The sequence below is a fragment of the Herpailurus yagouaroundi genome, unplaced genomic scaffold (genome assembly GCF_014898765.1).
Source record: "Herpailurus yagouaroundi ecotype Mexico unplaced genomic scaffold, PumYag 100, whole genome shotgun sequence".
Lineage (NCBI taxonomy): Eukaryota > Metazoa > Chordata > Mammalia > Carnivora > Felidae > Herpailurus > Herpailurus yagouaroundi.
Window position 1 is genome coordinate 36775931 of NW_024412391.1, and position 21874 is coordinate 36797804.

The 21874-nt window shown below is 38.4% G+C and overlaps 1 protein-coding gene across 3 annotated transcripts in view; it reads left to right on the forward strand.

Annotated features, from left to right (window-relative positions):
• The first annotated feature begins 997 nt into the window (after nt 1–997).
• The window catches only part of HERPUD2 (HERPUD family member 2), a 36020-nt gene continuing 15143 nt past the window's right edge, over nt 998–21874 (forward strand). Inside the window, exons 1-5 of one of the 3 annotated variants that reach the window (XM_040472269.1) lie at nt 999–1381; nt 1556–1974; nt 11898–11975; nt 15506–15619; nt 17641–17795. In XM_040472269.1, the coding sequence (XP_040328203.1) occupies nt 1828–1974; nt 11898–11975; nt 15506–15619; nt 17641–17795 (494 nt within the window). In that variant the 5' untranslated portion in view covers nt 999–1381; nt 1556–1827. Of the gene's footprint in view, nt 1382–1555; nt 1975–11897; nt 11976–15505; nt 15620–17640; nt 17796–21874 lie in introns of all 3 variants that reach the window. The other 2 variants (XM_040472270.1, XM_040472271.1) reach the window with 2 other exon arrangements.

Consider the following 21874-nt stretch of genomic DNA (forward strand, 5'->3'; position numbering starts at 1 on the left):
GCTAAGATATGGTCGATGTCCTACCACAAAGAAGGAGGTGAAAGAAGAGCGGGTATAAGGGATCCTGCTGCACTAGCTATAGAGGGGAAGAATTTCCCCATGGTCAATAACTCAATGGTAGTTAACCTTCACTAACCCTTCTGAAGCCGAGAGGAAAGAAGACTTGCTCTCTATATTATGTGTTTGCATTCTCATGTAAGTGGAAGCCCATGAAAATGCACATCTAACTAACTTGCTGTCCTGACTCCTAAACCCATGCAGAAAACGGAGAGGAAGTCAGCTTTGGGCAGTGGACATAACCTTTGCATTCTACGCCTAAACGGTAAAACACCCCCCACTGTACTAAACACACAGCAGGGGCTCCGTAAACACTTGCCAACTTCTGTTAAGACTAAGAGGAAAAAGATGGAAATTGAGATTTGAGAGACTGTCATATGCCTGAACAGTATTAGATGGTTTACATACATAGCTCATTTGCTCATCAACACGCAGTTAGATAGCTTTTACTATGTAGACAACTAAACCGAGGCTCAGAAAGGATAGCCAGGGTCACACGGAAAGTAGAGGTAGACTTCAGGTTTAACTGAAAGCCCCTGCTCCTGATGCAGTGCTTCTAGTCAATGCTCCTGATGGTCTCTCCTCCGCCATAGCTCCTGGTACCCTGCTTTTCAGACAGGAGACACCAGAAAATTTGAGAAGTTTGATTTGACATCTGGAAGGGCACTAACTTTTGCAGACAACTCCTAGGATGGAAGAACGCTTCTCAAATCTTCAGGGTGTGGTCAAAACAGGATGTGCTAGCGCGCCAGCTCGGCCAGTGGCGAGGCGCGAGTGCGCTGCGGGACGGGACCCAGCGATTGGTCAGGCCAGGTGGACTCCAACAACTAGCGGCTTCGGGGCAACCCGGAACTCGGCCCGCGGTACCCGGGGCGGCGGGGGCGCGGCGGGCGGTAGCTGCTGGACAGAGAGGGCCGCGCGCCGGGGCGGGCCGCGCGTGACGCACTTCCGTCCTGCGTCTTCCGGCTTAAAGGGGAGCTAGACCTTCCTCATAACAACAACAAAACCAGCGCGCTCGCGCCGGGCGCCGCGGTTTTTAGTCCCCGCCCTCCCGCCACCTGCAGCCGCCTTGACCGCGCCCGGCCCTGCGCCGCCGCGCAGCTGTGTCCTGCCCGAGGGGTCAGGCTGAGAGCGGGCCGCGCCCTTTGGCCAACTTCTCCAGCGGCCACCGCGCCACCTCGCGAGACCCTGGGCCGTGCCGTGGCCGCCGTCGAGGAGCAGGAAGGGAGCGGCCGCTGCGGAGGACGCCCGGCAGGACTGTGCTGCCGGCGGCCCTGCCCGGGCTCGAAGGGCGACGGTGGCGGGCCCCGCGGCCTTCTTTCAGGTACTCCTGCCCCGGCTGGTCGCATTGAGCGGCTCGGCCCCTTCTCCGGCCCGCGTGGCAGGGCCGTCGCTTAGGGGCCTTGTTGCGTTTCAGCTTGGGGGTCGCGGCGGGGGCGGGGCGGTGACTCTCCGTTATCATCAATTTTTCTCTCTTCCTCCCGGCCTCCCTTCGCAGTCCGGAGCCCGGCGGAGCCCGGACCTGGCGGGGAAAGCTGCACCCACGGCCGGGCCCCCCAGACTCCGCCGCCGCCACCGCCGCCACTGTCCATCATCCTTGGTACCGGCAATGGCCTTTGTATCACCCGATGCACTTGTGACTGACTTGGACACGGAATATTAAGAATCTACTTGCCGCCCTCCCCATACCAGTCGCGCCGGCAGTTACCACCTCGGCCCATTTGGGCTTAAGTACTGCTCCTCTTGACTCTGTTCAACTTTGGGGGCACCATGGACCAAAGTGGGATGGAGATTCCTGTGACCCTCATCATTAAAGCACCGAATCAGAAATACAGTGATCAGACTATTAGCTGCTTCTTGAACTGGACCGTGGGGAAACTAAAAACGCATCTGTCTAACGTGTACCCTAGCAAACCAGTAAGTGTCTAAAAGCTGGGCGCAGCTGCTCTGGCCAGCAACTTTCCGTGCCATGCACTCCAGTCTCTCTGTTCATTCCCTGCCCTCTTGAATCAAGTAGGTCTCTTGCTAGACTACGAAGTATTTTGAGTTCCGAAGTGTATGTGTGTCCCTTGAGTGTTTCCCAACCATCATTAATATCTTCCTCCTGAGGTTCAGTTAATTAGTGAGAGTACTGTGTACAAAAATATAAAAGGACATAAGAATTGACAGGCATAAAAAAGGACCATTTTCATTGGACATAAGTCATCGGCCTAGTATAGGAGTGACAGATGGACCCTAAAAAGAAAAGATAAACACTGCAACCCATATAAAAGCTTTTATTGCTTTCCTTAGGCGTTTAGGCTTCTAGAAGTACAGAAATAGGGCAGTTACTGCAAAAACAGGAGGCTTAGAAAAACAACTCAGTTGGCGTCATCTATGTTTGTCAGTACTTTTTGATACAAATATTTTTAGTAGGGGAAATGAAAACCCTGAGGTATTTAAGTACTTGGAACAAGCTAGTTGGAACTCTCATTTATTCAGATCTTTTGTTTGAAAATTAAGATTTATATAGGGGGTGACAATTTGTTTTAAAATTTTCTGCATTACAGAACATTTCCTATTGCATATGATTCATTTTACATGTTTTCAAAGTGGAAAATAGCTTTTCAGAATAATCAGAATTGAAAGTCATAGACTTCCATAGTGTTGTTCATAATATAGCATGAATACCATTCCTAAATATATATGCTGAAATTTGTGTTTATGTGAGATCTTTATATTGTATGATTAAACCAAAAGGGGCTTGGTTTGCACGGTGATAGACCAAGAGGTATCACTTTTCAAAAGGTATCTAAGAGTGTGAAACCCATTTGCCTTACCTGCACACAGGAGAAGCCAGCTTTTGGCAGGAGTTCTGCCCTCCTAGTACTAATCTCCAGTATCTCCCACATGGATCAGATGGAGGACAGATCAGTTGCAAACTTTCCTACACCCCCCTGCCCCTAACCCACCTGCTTCTTGGGCACACACTTCCAGAGCCTGTACAAAATGACATGCAGCCAATTAATTACCTGTGGCAAACCTGACTTTTCTACTCTTCCAGAAAGTCATCTCTTAAGAGAACTGTAAAAACTGGAGTTTATTTCTATGTTAATGAGAGTGGGTGGAGCTGGGGGGTGAGGACCATGTGTTTGTTGTCTTAGAATGTCACTGAAAACTTCCTGTGGTTATTAGATTTGACAGGCTTACATCCTAATTTATTGATCACATGAAGACTGATTGGAAGCATCTGTTTAATGACCAACTGTTTAATGATACCCCCTAAGTAGTCCTCAACATAGGATTGGGGACTAAAAGTTAACTTTGTAAGATGGTTACAAAGGACAGAGGACATTTTGTAATAGAGACAATATTATTATTAAAATATTATGGGGGAAGTTTGGATTCTTATGACCACCCACAATGACTACTTAACACTGACTCTGTGTTTACCGAAACACAGAATCTCAAGCGCTATTTGGTGTTTAACAGAGATTATTTCTTACGCCTGATTTCTTTGTACATCTGATCTGCCTGGTGGTGGTGGGTGACTTGGAATCCAAGTAGGATTCCAGTGTCTTGTAGAAGCAGGTGTTCCCTGGTAAGAAGTAGAAAAGTTGATGGCTCTGATAGATCTGATGAGCCAAGGGTAGGTGGAGAACCTTGGTCCCTGTGGGCACTGGCTTCTAGGAAAATAAATAGGAGCTACTAGAGTGAGAAGAATGGAGATTTGAATTTGTCCTTTTAGGATGTCTAAAAGGATAGGTCACATGTCTACTGCTGTTAATAGAATTCTAGCCAAACTGCAATAGTGTGTTAAGTCTTAAGATTCTAGCTTTATGGTCAGATATTGACTTGACTTAATCACAGATAATCTCCACCTGGATATTTTAATTCAATTCTCTGTTCTTCAGTAAGCTCAGAGCAAATATACTCCTTCCCACCAAAGCATACTTTCTTGGGCTTCATTTATTTATTTAATTAGGATTTTATTGACCTGGCATTTGGATGTCTATATGCTAAGCATGAAGGTGGTGATGGTTCCTTTGCCGTTATGAAGCTCGAGTCTAGTGGGGTATACAGATATGTAAGTAAAAAACTGTAATATTATGTGACTAGTGTTACACAAGTGGGAGGTACTGAATGGTGTAGGAGCAGAGGGAGGGAGTGGTCAACTCTGAAGTGTAGGTAAGGGAATGTGTAGCTTTTTAAGAAAAGGTTCACAGGGACATTTTTTGCAAAGAGTTGATAACAGTTTAAAACAGTTTTTTTTTTTTTTAACATTTTTATTCATTTTTGGAGGGACAGAGAGAGACAGTGCGAGTGAGGGAGGGGCAGAGAGAGAGGGAGACACAGAATCTGAAGCAGGCTCGAAGCTGTCAGCCCAGAGCCCAATGCAGGGCTCGAACCCACAAACCACAAGATCATGACCTGAGCAGAAGGTCGCTTAACTGACTGAGCCACCCACGCACCTCAAGAGTTGATAACAGTTTTAAGCAGACAAGATGATACCTGTTTTGTTTTGTTTTTTAAACCCTGTTATTTCAGAGGTAACATTGCACTGATGATTCTAAATGTAATATAGTACTATGTATGAAGATTACAGATTCATAATGGGCTAAAAAGGGGAAGGTGTTTTCCAGTTAGGAAGTAAGGCAGTTGCCATGTTTATGTGCAACTTTACAGTGTCATCACTAAAAACCTCAAATGTGGAATTGAAGGCTTTTGGAGTTTTGTTTAACTTTGAATGGTATTGATAATTGGTTTAGGACCTGGTTTAGGAACTGGAAAATACCATCGGTTCAAGCTGATAGTGTATATAGATAATTGTGAATCATGTTCTAATGTGACATTTCTCTTTATGATGTTAGATTATCAGATCCTGAAATTGGCCTGTAGTGTGAAATTATTCTGTAATTTAGGTAACTGCCATTGGGGTGTGAAGATGCCTGTCAAAAGAAGGCCACTTTTACTTGAGTAGTTTCAGACTTTGATCTAGTTTAGACTTATTTTCTAGAGATGTAAATATCAAAATGGTTGGACTTAATGTTATTCAGAGAATGGACTATCCTAGAGAACACTTAAAAAGTAAGAATCTCTAAGTCTGATTAGGCAACCTTCTCATTATCTCTTTCTTTTTCTCTTCTCACATACAAACAATAACTAAGATGGACCTGATTCAGTCTTAAGGCAAACCTTTCTGGGGCTTGTACGCCGTGGCTCTCCTTTTTTCAGTCTTGAGGGCAAATACCTGTTGAACGTGTAGATTTCCTTTATCTTGGTCCTTTATACTGTTAAACTAAGGCAGTCAGTTTCGTTGCTTAGGTCTTCTAGCTCTCCTGCTCAGCTGGGGAGGTTTGTTGTGCTTTTTTCAAACTGTTGCTCTGCTCTGCGATTCTGTTGGAATTAAAGAAATAGGAACAGAACCAGTTGTATAAGTTCTGCTCTGAGAATATGGCATTCTGTAACCAAACTGCCTATAGTTCAGATGGAAGTATTACTTTCATTAGCAGTGGAAATAGCTTATGTAATATAATTTGAGGTTTATATCTGTTTCAGTTTTGTGATTCTTTATGACCTCCCTCAGACAGGTCATTTTTAAAACTTACTTAACCATCTCAGAACTGTTGACTTAAAGGAGCTTTAATCCATATACATAAATAATTTTTGTTTTATAAGACTTGTCTTTAAAATCTTACTGCATGTGTTTAAGAGGGTTTCATGTCACCTAGCAATATAGTTCATATTTTTAAAACACTTCAAACAAAAGATAATAAATTGAATGTGAAGATTGATGAAAAGTTAAAAGTTTTGAATGAGTGCTAACTTATTTAACTCCTTTGTAGCCTTTTTCCTAATGTATTTTTGGGGAAATAACAGTACTGTGTTTTGTTTAGTCATGCATCAGTCTTTTGTTTTTAATAGTTTTTTAAAATTTATTTATTTTGAGATAGAGAGCATGAGCAGGGGAGGGGCAGAGAGAGAGGGAGAAAGTTCCATATCTTCCCTAAAATTTATCAAAAATCTGTGCTGTCAGTGCAGAGTCTGATGGGGAGCTCCATGTCATGAACCATGAGATCATGACCTGAGCTGAAACCAAGAGTCAGATGCTTAACCGACTGGGCCACCCAGATGCCCCTCATGCATAAGGCTTTTTAAAATAGAATTTTTCTATGGGGCGCCTGGATGGCGCAGTCGGTTAAGCGTCCGACTTCAGCCAGGTCACGATCTCGCGGTCCGTGAGTTCCAGCCCCACGTCGGGCTCTGGGCTGATGGCTCAGAGCCTGGAGCCTGTTTCCGATTCTGTGTCTCCCTCTCTCTCTGCCCCTCTCCCATTCATGCTCTGTCTCTCTCTGTCCCAAAAATAATTAAACGTTGAAAAAAAAAATTTTTTTTAAATAAAATAGAATTTTTCTAGAACTTTAAGTTTTTCTCCTTTATATAACAGATAGTGATTTGATGGTCTCAAATGTGTTTATTTAACTGTCATATTTGGTGCTGAAATTTTAAACTTCCATTTACTAAGTGGTTGCCATGTGTACTAGGCATTCTACTAGGCATTTTATATGTTTTATCACATTTATTCTTCATAGACACCTTATGAGGTAAGTTTTATTATTAGCTCTATTTTATAGATAAGGAAACTGAGGCTTGGTGATTTTTTTCCCCAAGGTCATAGAATTCCTTAAGTGGTAGAACTGGAATTTGAACCCAGGTTGGTCTGACTTTCAAGCCTCAGCACTTAACTATTATAATTTACATTGTATATGATGGTTATGTGTAATAAGATGAAGAAAGGCTTTTAAGGATCTGGCCATCTTAGTTTTTATATACTTGCAAATTGAAAAGAAGTAAGTGAACTGTAAAAGGAGATGTATGCGTTTAGATGGTGTGTCATTTAAAGGCTATAAATGAATGGATAATAACACAGCCTTAATTCTGTTCTGATGTATGTCATCTTAGTGTGTGATTCTCTGTTTATTTTGATACATTTTAGGGAAGATACGGGAACTTGGCATCTTAAAAGACTTCAAAGCACATTGTTTTGCTTTATCTTTTCACATTCTTGCTTGTCTGTTTGAACCATAGCAGTCAGGTATTGTGGCATTCTGATTTGCAAGTGGCCTATAAGTGGAAACAGCTAAGCAGGGAATGTCCCTTTGGAGTTCCAGAGAAAATTACTTTTTAAGCTCCTGAATGCTGGTTTTGTATACTGTTGTTGCGCAGAGATAAAGGGTGGAGGCAGTTTGGGTAAACCAAGCTTCCACTTTACAGTATTTCTGAATTCTCTGGAGCTCTAAATTGGGTGAATTCAGTGGCAGTGGGAGGAAGATATGTCGCAGTACAAATTCAGAGAATTCATTTTCCACAAATGTGAAGGTCCCACCTCTGGGAACCACCTCTTTAAAGCTATTGGACACTTGTGACTGAACTATATTATATGTAAGTACTGAAATACTAATTATGACCACTTTCAAAGGACTTGGGTTATAGTTCTTTGAACTAACATATAAGATGAAGATTTTTTACTAAGCTATTTGATTATGTTGATGTTAGATATACTAAACATGATTTTTTTAAGCCATGCATATTGAGAGACCTATTTCTTCATGTAAAAAATTTAGTCTTTTGATACCAACTAGGTGATTTTCTAGAAATATGAAACTGTTGTTGGCCTTTTAGCTCATCTATCAGACTCTTGTGAATATTTTAGGGATTAGGGATACATAGAATTAAATTTTTTTAATGTTTATTTTTGAGAGAGAAAGAGAGACAGAGAGCATGAGTGGGGAAGGAGGAGAGAGAAAGGGGGACACAGAATCTGAAGCAGGCTCCAGGCTCTGTCTGAGCTGTCAGCACAGGAGCCGGATGTGGGGCTTGAACCCACATACCGCAAGATCACAACCTGAGCCAAAGGTGGACACTTAACTGACTGAGCCACCCAGTTGCCCCAGGGATACATAGAATTTTATCTCTTTCTGATATCTGATTGAACGTTAAAAAGTCAGATACTTTAGATAGTATATGTAAGCCCTGTAGAAAACAAATATCCCCAGTTTATGACTTTTATATATTATACTAGTAGGTGAGCTTTCCTCACCATGTCTGTTAAGTGGATGGCAGAATTTTTTGGGCTAGCTAGTTAAGCAGGTATTTATTTGGTGTGGCATAGTTCTGCCTTTGGGCTCCTCAGAGTACCATCAGGATGTTTCCAACTTGGTAATTTAGCTGTTTCTGCTCTACCATATAACACCAGGTACCATACATATTTCCCTGGACTTCGTCTGCTATTGAACAGTGGAGGCAGTGAAAATAGCATATCTGATAGGGATTGCTGCCTATTATTGGATGTAGCATATGAGCAATGGGAAGAATGATGGTAGTGTTAACATAAATGGTCAAGTATATTTAGATGTATCTGTGTAGCCAGTATGTTAACAGTAGACTTTTAATTGACAATTTAATCAGTACTTTGTTTTAGATTTACCAATCTTGAGTCTTAGGGATTTTTATATTGAAAGGGTACCATATAATATTTTTTTTAATTGAGAGAAAAATGAACTTCTATTGTGTCAAGCTACTGAGATTATGGGGTTTGTTATAGCAGCTAGCATTACTTACCCTAAATAATACAGAAATGGATTTTTAATCAAGGTAAAAGGTACTGTTATTAGCAGGTCTGGAGAAAAAAAAATTGTATCACTTTTATAAGTGAAATTGAATTTGAATTGAGATCTCAACATTTCTATTTTTCCTGATACTGTAGTCTGTAATCCAAAATGGCTAGTTGAAAGCTCAGTTGATTATTGGGTTGTTACTATGTCTAACCACTGGTTTTCCAGATATCTAAATTAATTCATTAATATTTAAAGTGAAGAGGCAGGGGCGCCTGGGTGGCGCAGTCGGTTAAGCGTCCGACTTCAGCCAGGTCACGATCTCGCGCTCCGTGAGTTCGAGCCCCGCGTCGGGCTCTGGGCTGACGGCTCAGAGCCTGGAGCCTGTTTCCGATTCTGTGTCTCCCTCTCTCTCTGCCCCTCCCCCGTTCATGCTCTGTCTCTCTCTGTCCCAAAAAAATATAAATAAAAGTTGAAAAAAAAATTAAAAAAAAAATAAATAAAGTGAAGAGGCAATTTTTTTTTAGTGACATAGAAAAAATTTTCAGATCATCTCACCTAAGTTAGGCACATGAAAATTCCTTTTTTTCTGTTTTCAATCCCAGTAAAATTAAAGAATTCCTTTCTCTTTTTAAAATTTCTGATTTTTTGAAGGCATTTGAATAATTTCAAGCAACAATTTTTTAATTGAGATATAATTCACATAGTATAAAAATTGCTCTGTAACATGTACAACTCAGTGATTTTTAGTAATTCACAAAGTTGTGCAGTTGTTACCACTATCTAATTCCAGAACATTTTCGTTACCTCAAAAAAGGAAACGTACACCCCCTAGTAGCCACTCTCCGTTCTCTGTTCCCTCATTCCTTGTAACTACGGATCTACTTTCTGTATCTGTAAGATTTGCCTATTCTGGATATTTCATATAAATGGAATCATAGTATATGTGGTCTTTTTTTGTCTGGCTCCTTTCACTTAGCCTAATGTTTACAAGGTTCACTCACATTATATAGCATGTATCAATTCTTCATTACTTTTAGTGGCCAACTAATATTTATTATATGTATATTTCATGTTTTGTTTATTCATTTATCAATTGATGGGCATTTCAGTTGTTTCCAGTTTTTGGCTATTATGACTAATGCTGTTATGGATATTCTTAGGCATGTGGACATGGTTTCAGTTCTCTTTGGTATATACCTCGGAATGGAACGGGGTATATCCTGAATCATCAGGCAACTCTTTGTTTAACTCTGAGGAAGTGCCAAACTTTTTCACAGAGGCTGTTGCATTTTACATTCCTATCAGCAGTGTGTGACAGTTCTCCAAAGTTTCTCTACATCCTCATCCATGCTTGTTTTTGCTTCAGTGTACTTTATGGGAGGGTACTGTGTAATTTTGTTATTTTATGTATTCTGCCTTTTTGAAAATTGATATTCCCTTGCTGTGAAAAGATAAAAGTTTATTTGGAGTTGACCAAATTAATATTTATTTTGTTGATTGTGGTAACATTGTGGTTATTTGAAAAAACAAAAAAGAAAAAACAAAAATCTGTTCCAGAAACATACTGTTTTTACGGGTGGAAAGAAATGATGTGTGATATTTGCTTTGAAACTCTTTTCCCTCAAAAAGGCAGCGGGGGATAGATGAAACAAGAATAGCAAAGTATTGATAATTATTGGAGTTGAATATTTGGGAAGTTTTGATGATGATAACTGGGAGTTCATTTTGTTCTCTCTACCTTGTGTGTGTTTGAGAATTTTCATAGTGAAGTAAAAAATTCATAAGACTGATGTCCTCTGTGCAGAATGATGATATGACATAGAAGTATCTATTAAATGTTTGGACTGGTGGAAAAATGATAGCTTATGATGGCTGTAGTCTTTGTCAAAGAAACTTTAGCTTCCAGCTGAGTTAATAAATGCATTATGGAAACTTGTATTATAGAATTCATTTAGTTCAAGGGTTAAATCAATTATTATCTTCTTAGCTTTTAACTTATGTTATTTATATAATTTACTGTTTATTCCTCACTCAGTATTTAAATGTATTGATTGAAGTTTCAAGATTTGGGATATGTATTTTTTTTTTTAAACTTTCTGTATTCTGTTTGGTTGTTGACATACAGGAATTTGAACTTGTGCCTTTTAGGAATGGCACACTCAAAAATACAGGAGAAGCTAGATTATGTCTAACAGCTAAATATCTTGGAAAGACAGTTATACCTTTCCCTTCATCTTTGGTACCTAAGAACCCCTGAACCACAGATCTTACTTATTCAGTATGACAGGTTCTATTGTGATTATTTTTATTATAAGACCCTTTTTTAGTAGCCATGTTGAATACATATGTTTTGTTTGAAAATTGTTATAGTTGTTTGGATTCGGCATATTTACCAGTTGTTGATATGGCTAATATTTAATTGTTTTAATAGAATTCATGGAACCTTTGCCTGTTTTCTGGGGAGGTCTTATGGGGACTGTACATAAATGCTTTGATTTTAAATACTTTAATGCTAGCATTGCGAGCACTTAGCAGATTTATCATACGTACAAAATAAGGCAGAGACAACCAGAACTTATTTCCTATTCTTGGTTGCATATGGAGATGGCAGCTGAATCTCCATGCACTTGAGTTAGTTTTTCTTTAGTCTTGTGTTTTTGAAAAATATATAGAGGTATTTGTGAGAGTGGCAGGAATAATAAAAACTAGAATAGTTATCATGTAAAACTGTAAATCCAAATGGCTCTTGAATTAAAACCAATAAATTGTTCTGTATGATGTTAGTAAATAAGAAAATAAATCTTATGTATCCTTTTAGATTAAAAATACTGACAAAACAATACAGACTAATTGTGGTGACCTTGAAGGTATATCCCATTGTTAGCTATTACTGCTAGAAGACCAACCACCTTCTTATTTACAGTCTTGAAGGCCTTTAATGATAGTCACACATGCATTGCATTATGGCTGAAAGGCGAACTTCCAATTTACCTTTTTTTCCTTATCTTTTAAAACATTGTTAATTACCTGTATTTTATTGTACCTACAATAGGTAGACTACCATTTGCTGAGCTCTTAATGTCTTATGTCGAATTTGGAAAAAATAATTTTAAGTTATGTCAGTTTTCTGCTTATCTGTGCCTAAAGGGAGTTTTACTTTACTCATATTTAGGCATGTTATTCCCAATTTCCAATTTGTATAATTAGAAAAAGTTGAAATCTTTTCTTTGTCCCATTTCTTAGTTGACGAAGGATCAAAGATTGGTGTATTCGGGCAGACTGCTTCCCGATCATCTGCAGCTGAAAGACATTCTCAGAAAAGTAAGCTTTTCTACAACTATTTGATACCAGATACATTCAGAGTGAGAGGAGATATGTTCTGAAGCTTTACTGATATTTAGCTGGTTCAGTTTTTACATACTTAAAATCAACCCTTTTGGGGAGCATAACAGGTAAACTTGAACTAGAAAGTAAAGAACATAATGATAGATTCTAATTAGTTTAGGTAAACAGTTTTGTATATCCATCTGATGGCTAAATCTAAAATAGGATTATATGTTTGTGTTTAGGTATTTGTCATATTAGAAGGCAGTATTGACTTATCAGTAGTGCGGGAGTAGTGTTCAAGTAGTGGTGAAGGATTTTCATTGATAATCTCTTCTCTCTTAAATCCCCTTTTGACCAAACTGCATGATATTTTAATACAAGTTGCTTGAGGTAGGAATTTAATTTCAGGACAGGAGATGAAAGGAAGTACAATTGGCCCATCGATTAGCAAACTTTGAATGCTAGTGCTCAGAGCTAAAATATATTTCAAAGTAATTTTTTGACAATCAGCTTAAATGCTAGTAATTTTTTAACTTTATTATTATTATTTTATTTTTTGAGAGAGCACAAACAGGGCAAGGGCAGAGAGAGAGGCAGACAAAGAATCCAAAGCAGGCTCCAGGCTCTGAGCTGTCAGCACAGAGCCCAATGGGGGGCTCGAACCCATGAACATGAGATCATGACCTGAGCTGAAGTCAGATACTCAACCTATTAATCCACTCAGGCACCCCTGAATGCTAGTAATTTTAAAGGCAGCTCGTCTTAGCTCATGTTCATTTGTGGAATTTATACTTTCATAACTTTTCTGCATTTGAGATGCTGCTTTTTGTTTGTGATTTGAGCAGAATCAGATACATAGCTTTTGTGTTTCACAAACTTAACTTTTTGACTTAACTCTTAATGTTCTTTTGGATAACCCTAATCTGATTTAGAAGGTCTATGTCCTCTCCTGTATGTTTATGATCATCTGTGGGAAACTTTAAAAAATCTTATGCTGGTATGTTCCTTTTGTTTAGATAGTTGAAATTTTAGCTTTGCCAGTGTGACTTCTTGCTGTAATTTTCATTTTAATCATGTAGTTTCAGGTTGGCAAAGTGGTTTAATAACCTCTCCTCCCTGGCCCCCCTCAAAAATAGTGGAATTTGTGGCAGATTTTTTGCCCCTTTCGCTGATTTGGTTTTTTTTTTTTTTTAATGTTAAGCTCTATGCCCCAATCTGGGGCTTGCATTCATCATTCTGAGATCAAGAGTCACATGCTCTACCTACTGAGCCAGCCAGGTGCCCTAGACTTGAATTTTTGGAGTAGTTTTAGGTTCACAGCACAGTTGAGCAGAAGGCATAGAGACTTCCCATATGCCTCCTGTCTTTCCACATGCAGAGGCTACCCCACTAACAAAATTCTGCATCAGAGTGGTATATTTGTTACAATTGATATTGTGCACAGTATCTTACACTGATGAAGCATTATCATCAAAAGTCCATAGTTTACATTAGGGTTCACTCTTGGTGGTGTGCATACAATCTGTGGGTTTTTACAAATGTGTAGTGACATGTATCCATCATTATAGTATCCTAAAGAATAGTTTCACTACCCTGGAAATCCTCTGTGCTCCACCTGTTCATTTTCCCTCTTGTGTTTATGCTTAAAAACGTTTCTGCCATATGCTCTTTGAAATACACATTTTTGGGGTACCTGGGTAGCTCAGTTGGTTAAGTGTCCGACTCTTGATTTTGGCTCAGGTCTTGATCTCATGGTTTGTGAGATTGAACCCCACGTCGGGTTCTGTGCTGGTGGAATGGAGCCTGCTTGGGATTCTCTCTCTTCCTCTTTTTCTGCTCCTCCCCTGTTAGTGTGCCCATCCATATGCGTGCACACCCTCTCTTCTCAAAATAAATAAACTAAAAAAAATACAAAATTATTTATTATTTTTAAACCAAGGATGGCTAGACTTGGCATGTGAATACCTTTTAGAAGGTTTTTGCTTCCGGAAATGATTTCTGACCAGAAGAGTTCAAATAAAAACGCTTCAGTTCAAGGACTGCTGTACCCCTATAGAAAATGTTTTGAACAGTATGTTTATGTTTTGAATAGATCTTTAAAGCGTCTTTGTTAAAGTCAGTGTATTTGCTTTTATTCAGATAGGTCCTGCCATTAGTTTTACTTGTTTAGTTATAAAATGTTTTGCAGAAATATTTCTCCCAAAGGTGAATGAAAATTGTTACTTGTGACTTACATAACCTTTGAAACTAGGTTTCTAAGGATAAACATCTTTTTTTTTTTTTTTTTTTAAGGATAAACATCTTATACTTGGATGCCTTTTAGTATTCTGCATTCCAAAGCTAAGAAGACATTGTAAATCAGGCGTGCTTTCTACCTACTTTGCTAGGCACATCTCATGTCATGCTGTCTCTGGGGATGCCTTTTCCCTAGCATTCCAATCCCGTTAACTCCTTTCTCTAAACTCCTCAGGCAATTGCAATTCGTGCTTCTCAGTTTTGTGCCAAAGACTGTTTTATATATTCCCTAATTGTGCTCTGATATGCTAGTCTGATCTCTTAACAGTTTGTGAGCCTCTTTAGGGGAGGGGCTGACTCTTACCCTTTTTTGGATTCACCTCAGAATTAAGCCCAATTCTGGGTTTATGTGAGATAGTTGATAAATTTTTAGTTTCTGGTAGCTTTGTTTCTCTTTCTCACAACTGGGCATCTTTCTTTTCTTCCTGCCCCCTTTTCTTTATTTATCATTCTCTGGTTTTCTTTTCTGTCTTTAAATTGCTGAGCCATCCTTTGCTCTGCCCTCCTTTATTTTCTTTCCTTTCTCTATCTTCTATCCTAGCTTTATGTCTGACTATAAATATACTCATGAAATCACTAAGCTTAAATGCCAATCCTAATCAATATTAGAATATTTTCCTTTAGTCATAGTTGTAGGTTTATGGAAACACATGGAATATGTAAGGAATATAGTTCAAATGTACCCTTTCAATCTGTGTATAATTGTTATAGGTAAAACTAGTTTTGAATTAAAAAAAACCAAACAAACTATATATTACCTTGCTAGGATTAAGGCATATGAGAGCATGGTGAAATTGAGTTTCTTGTAATGGAAATATTTTCAGTACTCAAAAGTTTGTAGGCCTCAGCTTCAATGTGACTATTACATAGTTTTGGTACTAAGGTGCTCGGTGTTTTTATGTTGAAGTAATAGATTGCATTGATGCAACTTTACAGCACTTCTTGCTTCAAGATTCCTTGATATACAAAGTAATCATTTTTTCATATAGCAGGTACTGAGTAGTTAGACCATTTTCTAAGCCTGGAGAATATATTGAATTCAGAAGGGTGTTAGTACCAAATACTGAAATGGTAAATGTACCTTCAAGTGGCAAAAATTTACTACTAATAAAATGGCTGTGCTAGAAAGGAACTTAAAATTTGAGTTAAATATTTCAGCTTAGCTATTGACTTTTTGAACTAAACATTTTCCAATACTACCCTTTAAATGTAATCTTCTTTAATTTTAGCAAGATGAGTATCATATGGTTCATCTAGTGTGTACTTCTCGGACTCCTCCCAGTTCTCCAAAATCCAGCACCACTAGAGAAAGTCATGAAGCATTGGCATCCAGCAGCAATTCTGTGAGTTGTTTTGGGAGGAGTAAATGTTGAAATTTTCTGATTATCCTTTTAAGTGAAAAACAGAACGATTGGAGCTTGTGCATTGTGAGACTGTGTTTTGAACAGCTTGAGTTAGACATCTAAACTTTGTTTTTAGAGATCCAGTGTAGAGTATTACTCCTTGAAGCTTGTTCTCCATGAGTTATAATTTGTGTATAGACTGAAGATCCAATCTTCAAGGTTTTAATTACTAAAATACTCAGAAAACAGAGTGATGATATGGTTATATAATTTAAAATGTAAGACCAGTACAGTTTCGAAAGTACTAAAGGTACTTGATATACTGTATTATATTCAAGGTTCATTAAATTATTTAAATTTTAAGTATGCTAAATCATCTTCAAGTAGATTGCTCAAGAATTTTGTTTTTTAAAATGACTGGATTTGGGCATGCATTTCAATGTCAGGAAAAAATTTCTTATTCAATTCTTTCAGACTTGGGTATTCATTTTTCCCTTCTTATTTTTCATCTGACTAAAATTGTCTTGGAATTTTTTTTAATAGTTGAACTTTTCAACCTAGTCATACTCTACCAGTTGAAAGACAAATCCTTTATGTTAAATTATTTTTGGTTTCCCATTATTTTATATGACACCTTTGATGATGAGAGAAAATGATTGGATGAGTGGAAGTTTGCTTTAAATTTCATGGGCAGGGAACTTACATACTCTGCCAAGTATACTTTCCTTCTTGTTAAGAGTTTAGCCAAAACTTTAAGGAGGGGATGGATCACAGAGGTGGTAACTAGTTGGAGGATCTTTCAGTAATTACTAGTTAATTGCCTCTTTAAGAAAATAGATCCTTAAGCATGGCCTTAGTGGTAAGTATTTTCTAGTACTAGCTGTGGGAATTTAGCTTACATTAAACTGAGATACGGTTTGCCAACAAAGGCCAAGGGGTCTTCATATGTTTCCTACCTTTCATGAGAAGGGACAAAACATTGGCATTGGCACAGAGTCTTTGGACGCAGTTGTGTTGCTTCAGTTTTTGTTCAGAAAGACCCCTTTCAACTTGTCATGTGGTTCCTCGGCCATGATTTCATGTCATGAGTATGTATATTCAGTTTTTTCAAGGTGTGTTAGGAAAATCTGAAAAGTATCAAGGGAAACTTAAGTTGAATTCTCCTTTTTTTTATGGCTGAGAAATTTCAGTGGGATTTGAGAATGTCTTAAAAATCTAGTCATGAAAGAGTTAATAAGGTCAGAAATCATTAGTTCTAGCAAAATTAGGCTGTGCTGCCAAATGGCTATGCCTTTCTCCTATGATTTTTTTAAACTGAGTATCATATGATGCTGGTCCATTTAGTGAGCAATCTTGACAAAAAGGAAGCCTTTACCAGGTTATGCCCCTAAGAATCACACTCTCTCGTAAGATATTTGACGCTGTTTTATGTGGAATAACCTCTTAAAGAAAGCTTTGTTAGTTTTGCAAAAAGACCAGTGTCCTTAGGACCTTTTACGTGGCAGGACTTAGAAAGGTAGACATATAAAAAGACATTCAGTAGGAAGGCAGTACAGGTAAAATACAATTTTAATGAGCTTGGAAGGATGTTAAAATTATATTGTCTCCAGCTATTTAAAGTGGGAGAACTACAATTTATATCAAATGTAATTGTGTTTTACATTTACGTAAAACTTGTGACACACTTTTCAAAAGGTAAATTGGGGTCATCTTCAAGGGGTCATATTTTTTAAAGTTATTGAATTTGGGAGTTAATAACATCATCAGAACATGAGAATTTTAAAATCTTAATTGGTATCTTGTTCATTCTTTGAAAAAACGTGTTTGTTGATTTTCTGAACTCTTAATCTCATCAGAATTAAAATATCGACCTATTATGGGCACATGATTCAAGTCAGTATATTTCTAAAATTCACTATTTGCAGAGGTATTTCATCAATACATATTTAGCAATGTGTCTCGAATCTCATGATTGCAATGAATTAAATCTCCTTGGAAAAATAATTACATTTTTGTTGTAGAATTCAGATCAGTCAGGATCAACAACTCCATCATCCAGTCAAGAAACCTTGTCTTTATCTGCCAGTTCTTCCTCGGAAGGATTGAGGCAACGTACCCTTCCACAAGCACAAACCGACCCAGCACAGACTCATCAGTTCCCATATGTAATGCAAGGGTGAGTGAAATCGTAGCGGTGGGGCTCTTAAAAATCTGTTACTCCTGACTTTCTTGGTAGCCCCTTTGCAATAACCAAACTACACTGGAAATTTATTCATAGTCTTCCTTAAACATTTTGAGAATTAGGGAGTTAAATAGAGTGGTGCTTTTGAAAGCTGGCAATACATCAGAATCATCTAGAGCAGTGCTTTTCAGACTTTTTTTTTTAACGTTTATTTATTTTTGAGACAGAGAGAGACAGAGCATGAACAGGGGAGGGGCAGAGAGAGAGGGAGACACAGAATCTGAAACAGGCTCCAGGCTCCGAGCTGTCAGCACAGAGCCCGACGCGGGGCTCGAACTCATGGACCGTGAGATCATGCCCTGAGCCGAAGTCGGACGCTTAACCGACCAAGCCACCCAGGCGCCCCCAGACTTTAATGTTTGTGCTAATCACCTGGGGATCTTGTTAAGCTGCAGGTCTGATTCAGTAGGTCTGATGGGCCTGAGATTCTGTAGTTCCAACAAGCTCCCAGGTGATATTGATGCTTCTCATGCTTTGAATAGCAAGGATCTAGGTAACTAAAACAGTTTCTTAACTTTTTTTTTTTTTTAACCCAATGTCACTGTAGATCTACTCAAATTAGCCTTCTGGGAAGCAGATGGGTGAGTGAGGATGTTCTTGGAAGAGTAGAAGGCCCCGTAATCTGTTCTTAAAAAGTTCCACAGGTGTTTCTGATCAGCTAGGCTTGGTAACATCTGAGGTAGGGTAAAACTGTGATGTGTTAATAAAGACATACTAACCATTGTCTGTTATCTAGAGTCTTTGTTAGAGTTTATGCAAGAAGCTTGCGTATGGCTACCTTATATTTAGCAATTGTAGCAGGCCTCTTGGATTAGGCAGTTCTAGGGGGAAATGCAGCCAACAGCCACAGCACATCCTTCAGACATCTCAGAGAGTAGGATCACGGAGAATGTGGTTTGGACCTGGCTTATATATGAAACCAGGGTACTTTACTGGGCTGCTCTTGAAGTAAAGGAAACGTGAGTAATAGGTTATTGAGATCGTTTTGTGTTGCATATCATGCTGTGGGATGCAGTGTGTGGCAGTGCTCCAGACCCACGATTGTGAAGCTAGAAGACAGGGAAATGGCTGGGACCTCAGAATGGTAGTATAAATGACATCACCAAGGAGTACTTTTTACTTAGAACTTTAGACTTAATTCCATTCTTTTTCTTTTATATTGAGTTATATTTGATGTAAAACATTATATGAATTTAAGGTGTATAGCAAAACTTAATTCTTAATGTTGAAAATCAAAGCGGAGTATATAGCAAAATGTAAGAAACTCATTGTATCACATTTCTTTTTTTTTAAATATAATTTATTATCAAATTGGTTTCCATACAACACCCAGTGCTCATCCCAACGCATTGTGTCACATTTCTTGAATGTGAAGCTTTTTCTCTGAAAGTAAGTGTTTTTAGATAAGGCTAATTGTAGACTTTTATGAAGCACCGATGAAACTATTTTTGTTTTTAGAAAACGATTACTGCAAAACAAAACTTAGTTACTTGTAAAAAGCAATGTTCTCAGGGTTTACGTTATGGAATGGTAGCTTAGAATATTTTCTATCTTATAACAGTAATTCATTTCCTGTCTTTTTATGCAGAGTAAAACAGTTTCAGTTCCTATCAATTTATACAGTGATTTTACTTATTTTATTTGGTGGTATTGGTGGAAAGTGAGAGTATTATGCATATAATAAATCTGGAAGAATAGATGATGACATGTTAATAATAGTTATCTCTGGATAATAAGATTTAAAATTTTTTTTTAATGTTTATTTTTGAGAGAGAGAGTCAGAGAGAGAGAGAGAGACAGAGACAGAGAGACAGGGCACGAGCTGAGGACGGGCAGAGAGAGAAGGAGACACAGAATCTGAAGCAAGCTCCAGGCTCTGAGCTGTCAGCACAGAGCCTGACATGGGGCTTGAACTCGTGAACCGTGAGATCATGACCTGAGCCGAAGTTGGACACTCAACCAGCTGAGCCACCCAGTCGCCCTTGGATAATAAGATTTTTAACTCTCATACTTATAGTGAATGTATTTTGTAATAAACAAAACAAAGCCTATAAGGTTGCAAGTCTTTAGAATAAAACCATAGATATTGTGGGAAAAGATTAATTTCTCTAAGCTAAGCTGTTGAGGAAATCAACGAGACAAAAGCGTTCAGCTCTTAGCAGTGTATTAAGCAGATTAGAAAAATCTGAAATAATTGTGCTCTTTTTTTTTGCCAAATATAAGTATTAAAATGATGAACAATAAAACTTTAAAGATGTTACAGCTTTATTTAAGGAATCTATTACTAGATGAATAACATTTGGTTTTAAATCAGGAAAGCAATATAGTCTAGTGGCTCCAGATTCTGGAGCCAGCCTGCCTTGGTTTGAATGTATCTACTGACTAGCTTAGGCAAGTCTTTTCCCTACTTTGCTTCAGTTTGCTCATTATCTGGAGATAAGAGTACTTATCATACAGGATTTCTGTGTGGATTAAAAGAGTTCTTGGGGGCGCCTGGGTGGCGCAGTCGGTTAAGCGTCCGACTTCAGCCAGGTCATGATCTCGCGGTCCGTCAGTTCGAGCCCCGCGTCGGGCTCTGGGCTGATGGCTCAGAGCCTGGAGCCTGTTTCCGATTCTGTGTCTCCCTCTCTCTCTGCCCCTCCCCCGTTCATGCTCTGTCTCTCTCTGTCCCAAAAATAAATAAACGTTGAAAAAAAAATTAAAAAAAAAAAAGAGTTCTTGTATGTGAAGTTTTTAGTGATGTGTTAGTAGTTACTTACAAATTCATTCATATTTACAAGTGAATGTTGTACAAACATTCAGCAAACAGATTTGAATGAATGAATGCCTGTGTTGGGTGCTGGAAAATAAATATATTTGAGAAGAGCACTTTGTGATATACAATGCAATTTATTGAAAGTTTAGTAAATAGGTTGTTTAGTTTAATAACGAATATAATTTAACTTAATCTCATAGTTGTAATTTTTTACTAATGAAGACTTTAAATCTCTCTTTAAGTAGATTTTGTTTAACATAGGCCTTAGCCTTAAATGTGCAAGAGTAGTCAGTGATTTAGTGACCTTGATGAATTCACCAACAAAATAGAAGCTCTGCATTCCTTTTTCAAAATTCACTACAGCTTACATATAACTAGTCACATGTTTTTCACCACGTAGGTTAGTATTCTCAATCTTTATTGAGCTTGTTAAAACTGCTAAATCCTGGTGTCTACTCCCTGAGATTTTGAATCACTAGTTTTGTGGTGGTACTCAGGAATTTGCCAACTTAACAAGACTTTGGGAACCTTGCTTTGAGAAATCCTAATACAGGTGATTATTCACCCATATCTAGCTCTTGAAGAAACATGAGAAGACCAGAGCGGTACATGTACATCATCGTATTGGCTGTCCATTTATAATGTCACATTTATCAATCCTGACTGTTTTGGACTCAGTCTGTTGTGCTGTCACATTCATTTACTTTAACTCCAAAAATTGCTGGTTGGGTTATAGAATACCCACTATTTGTACATCACTTTTTCCCCCTGAGATACTAACAGCTTTGTTTTATAGTTAATAAAACTGAAAGCCTACTCATTGTACCTTTCTATATTGCCTGATTTTTTTTTTAAAGTAAAAATTGCTTTAGTTCACCACCCAGAAATAACTATTACTAACATTTTTATAATATCCTTTTACTTTTCTAAGTAAACTTTAAAAAATTTTTATTGGGGCGCCTGGGTGGCGCAGTCGGTTGAGCGTCCTTCAGCCAGGTCACGATCTCGCGGTCCGTGAGTTCGAGCCCCGCGTCAGGCTCTGGGCTGATGGCTCGGAGCCTGGAGCCTGTTTCCGACTCTGTGTCTCCCTCTCTCTCTGCCCCTCCCCCGTTCATGCTCTGTCTCTCTCTGTCCCAAAAAAATAAATAAACGTTGAAAAAAAAAAATTAAAAAAAAATTTTTTTTATTATTATTTAAAACAAATTTTTTTAAATGTTTATTTACTTTTGAGAGAGACAGAAAGACAGAGCAAAGCTGG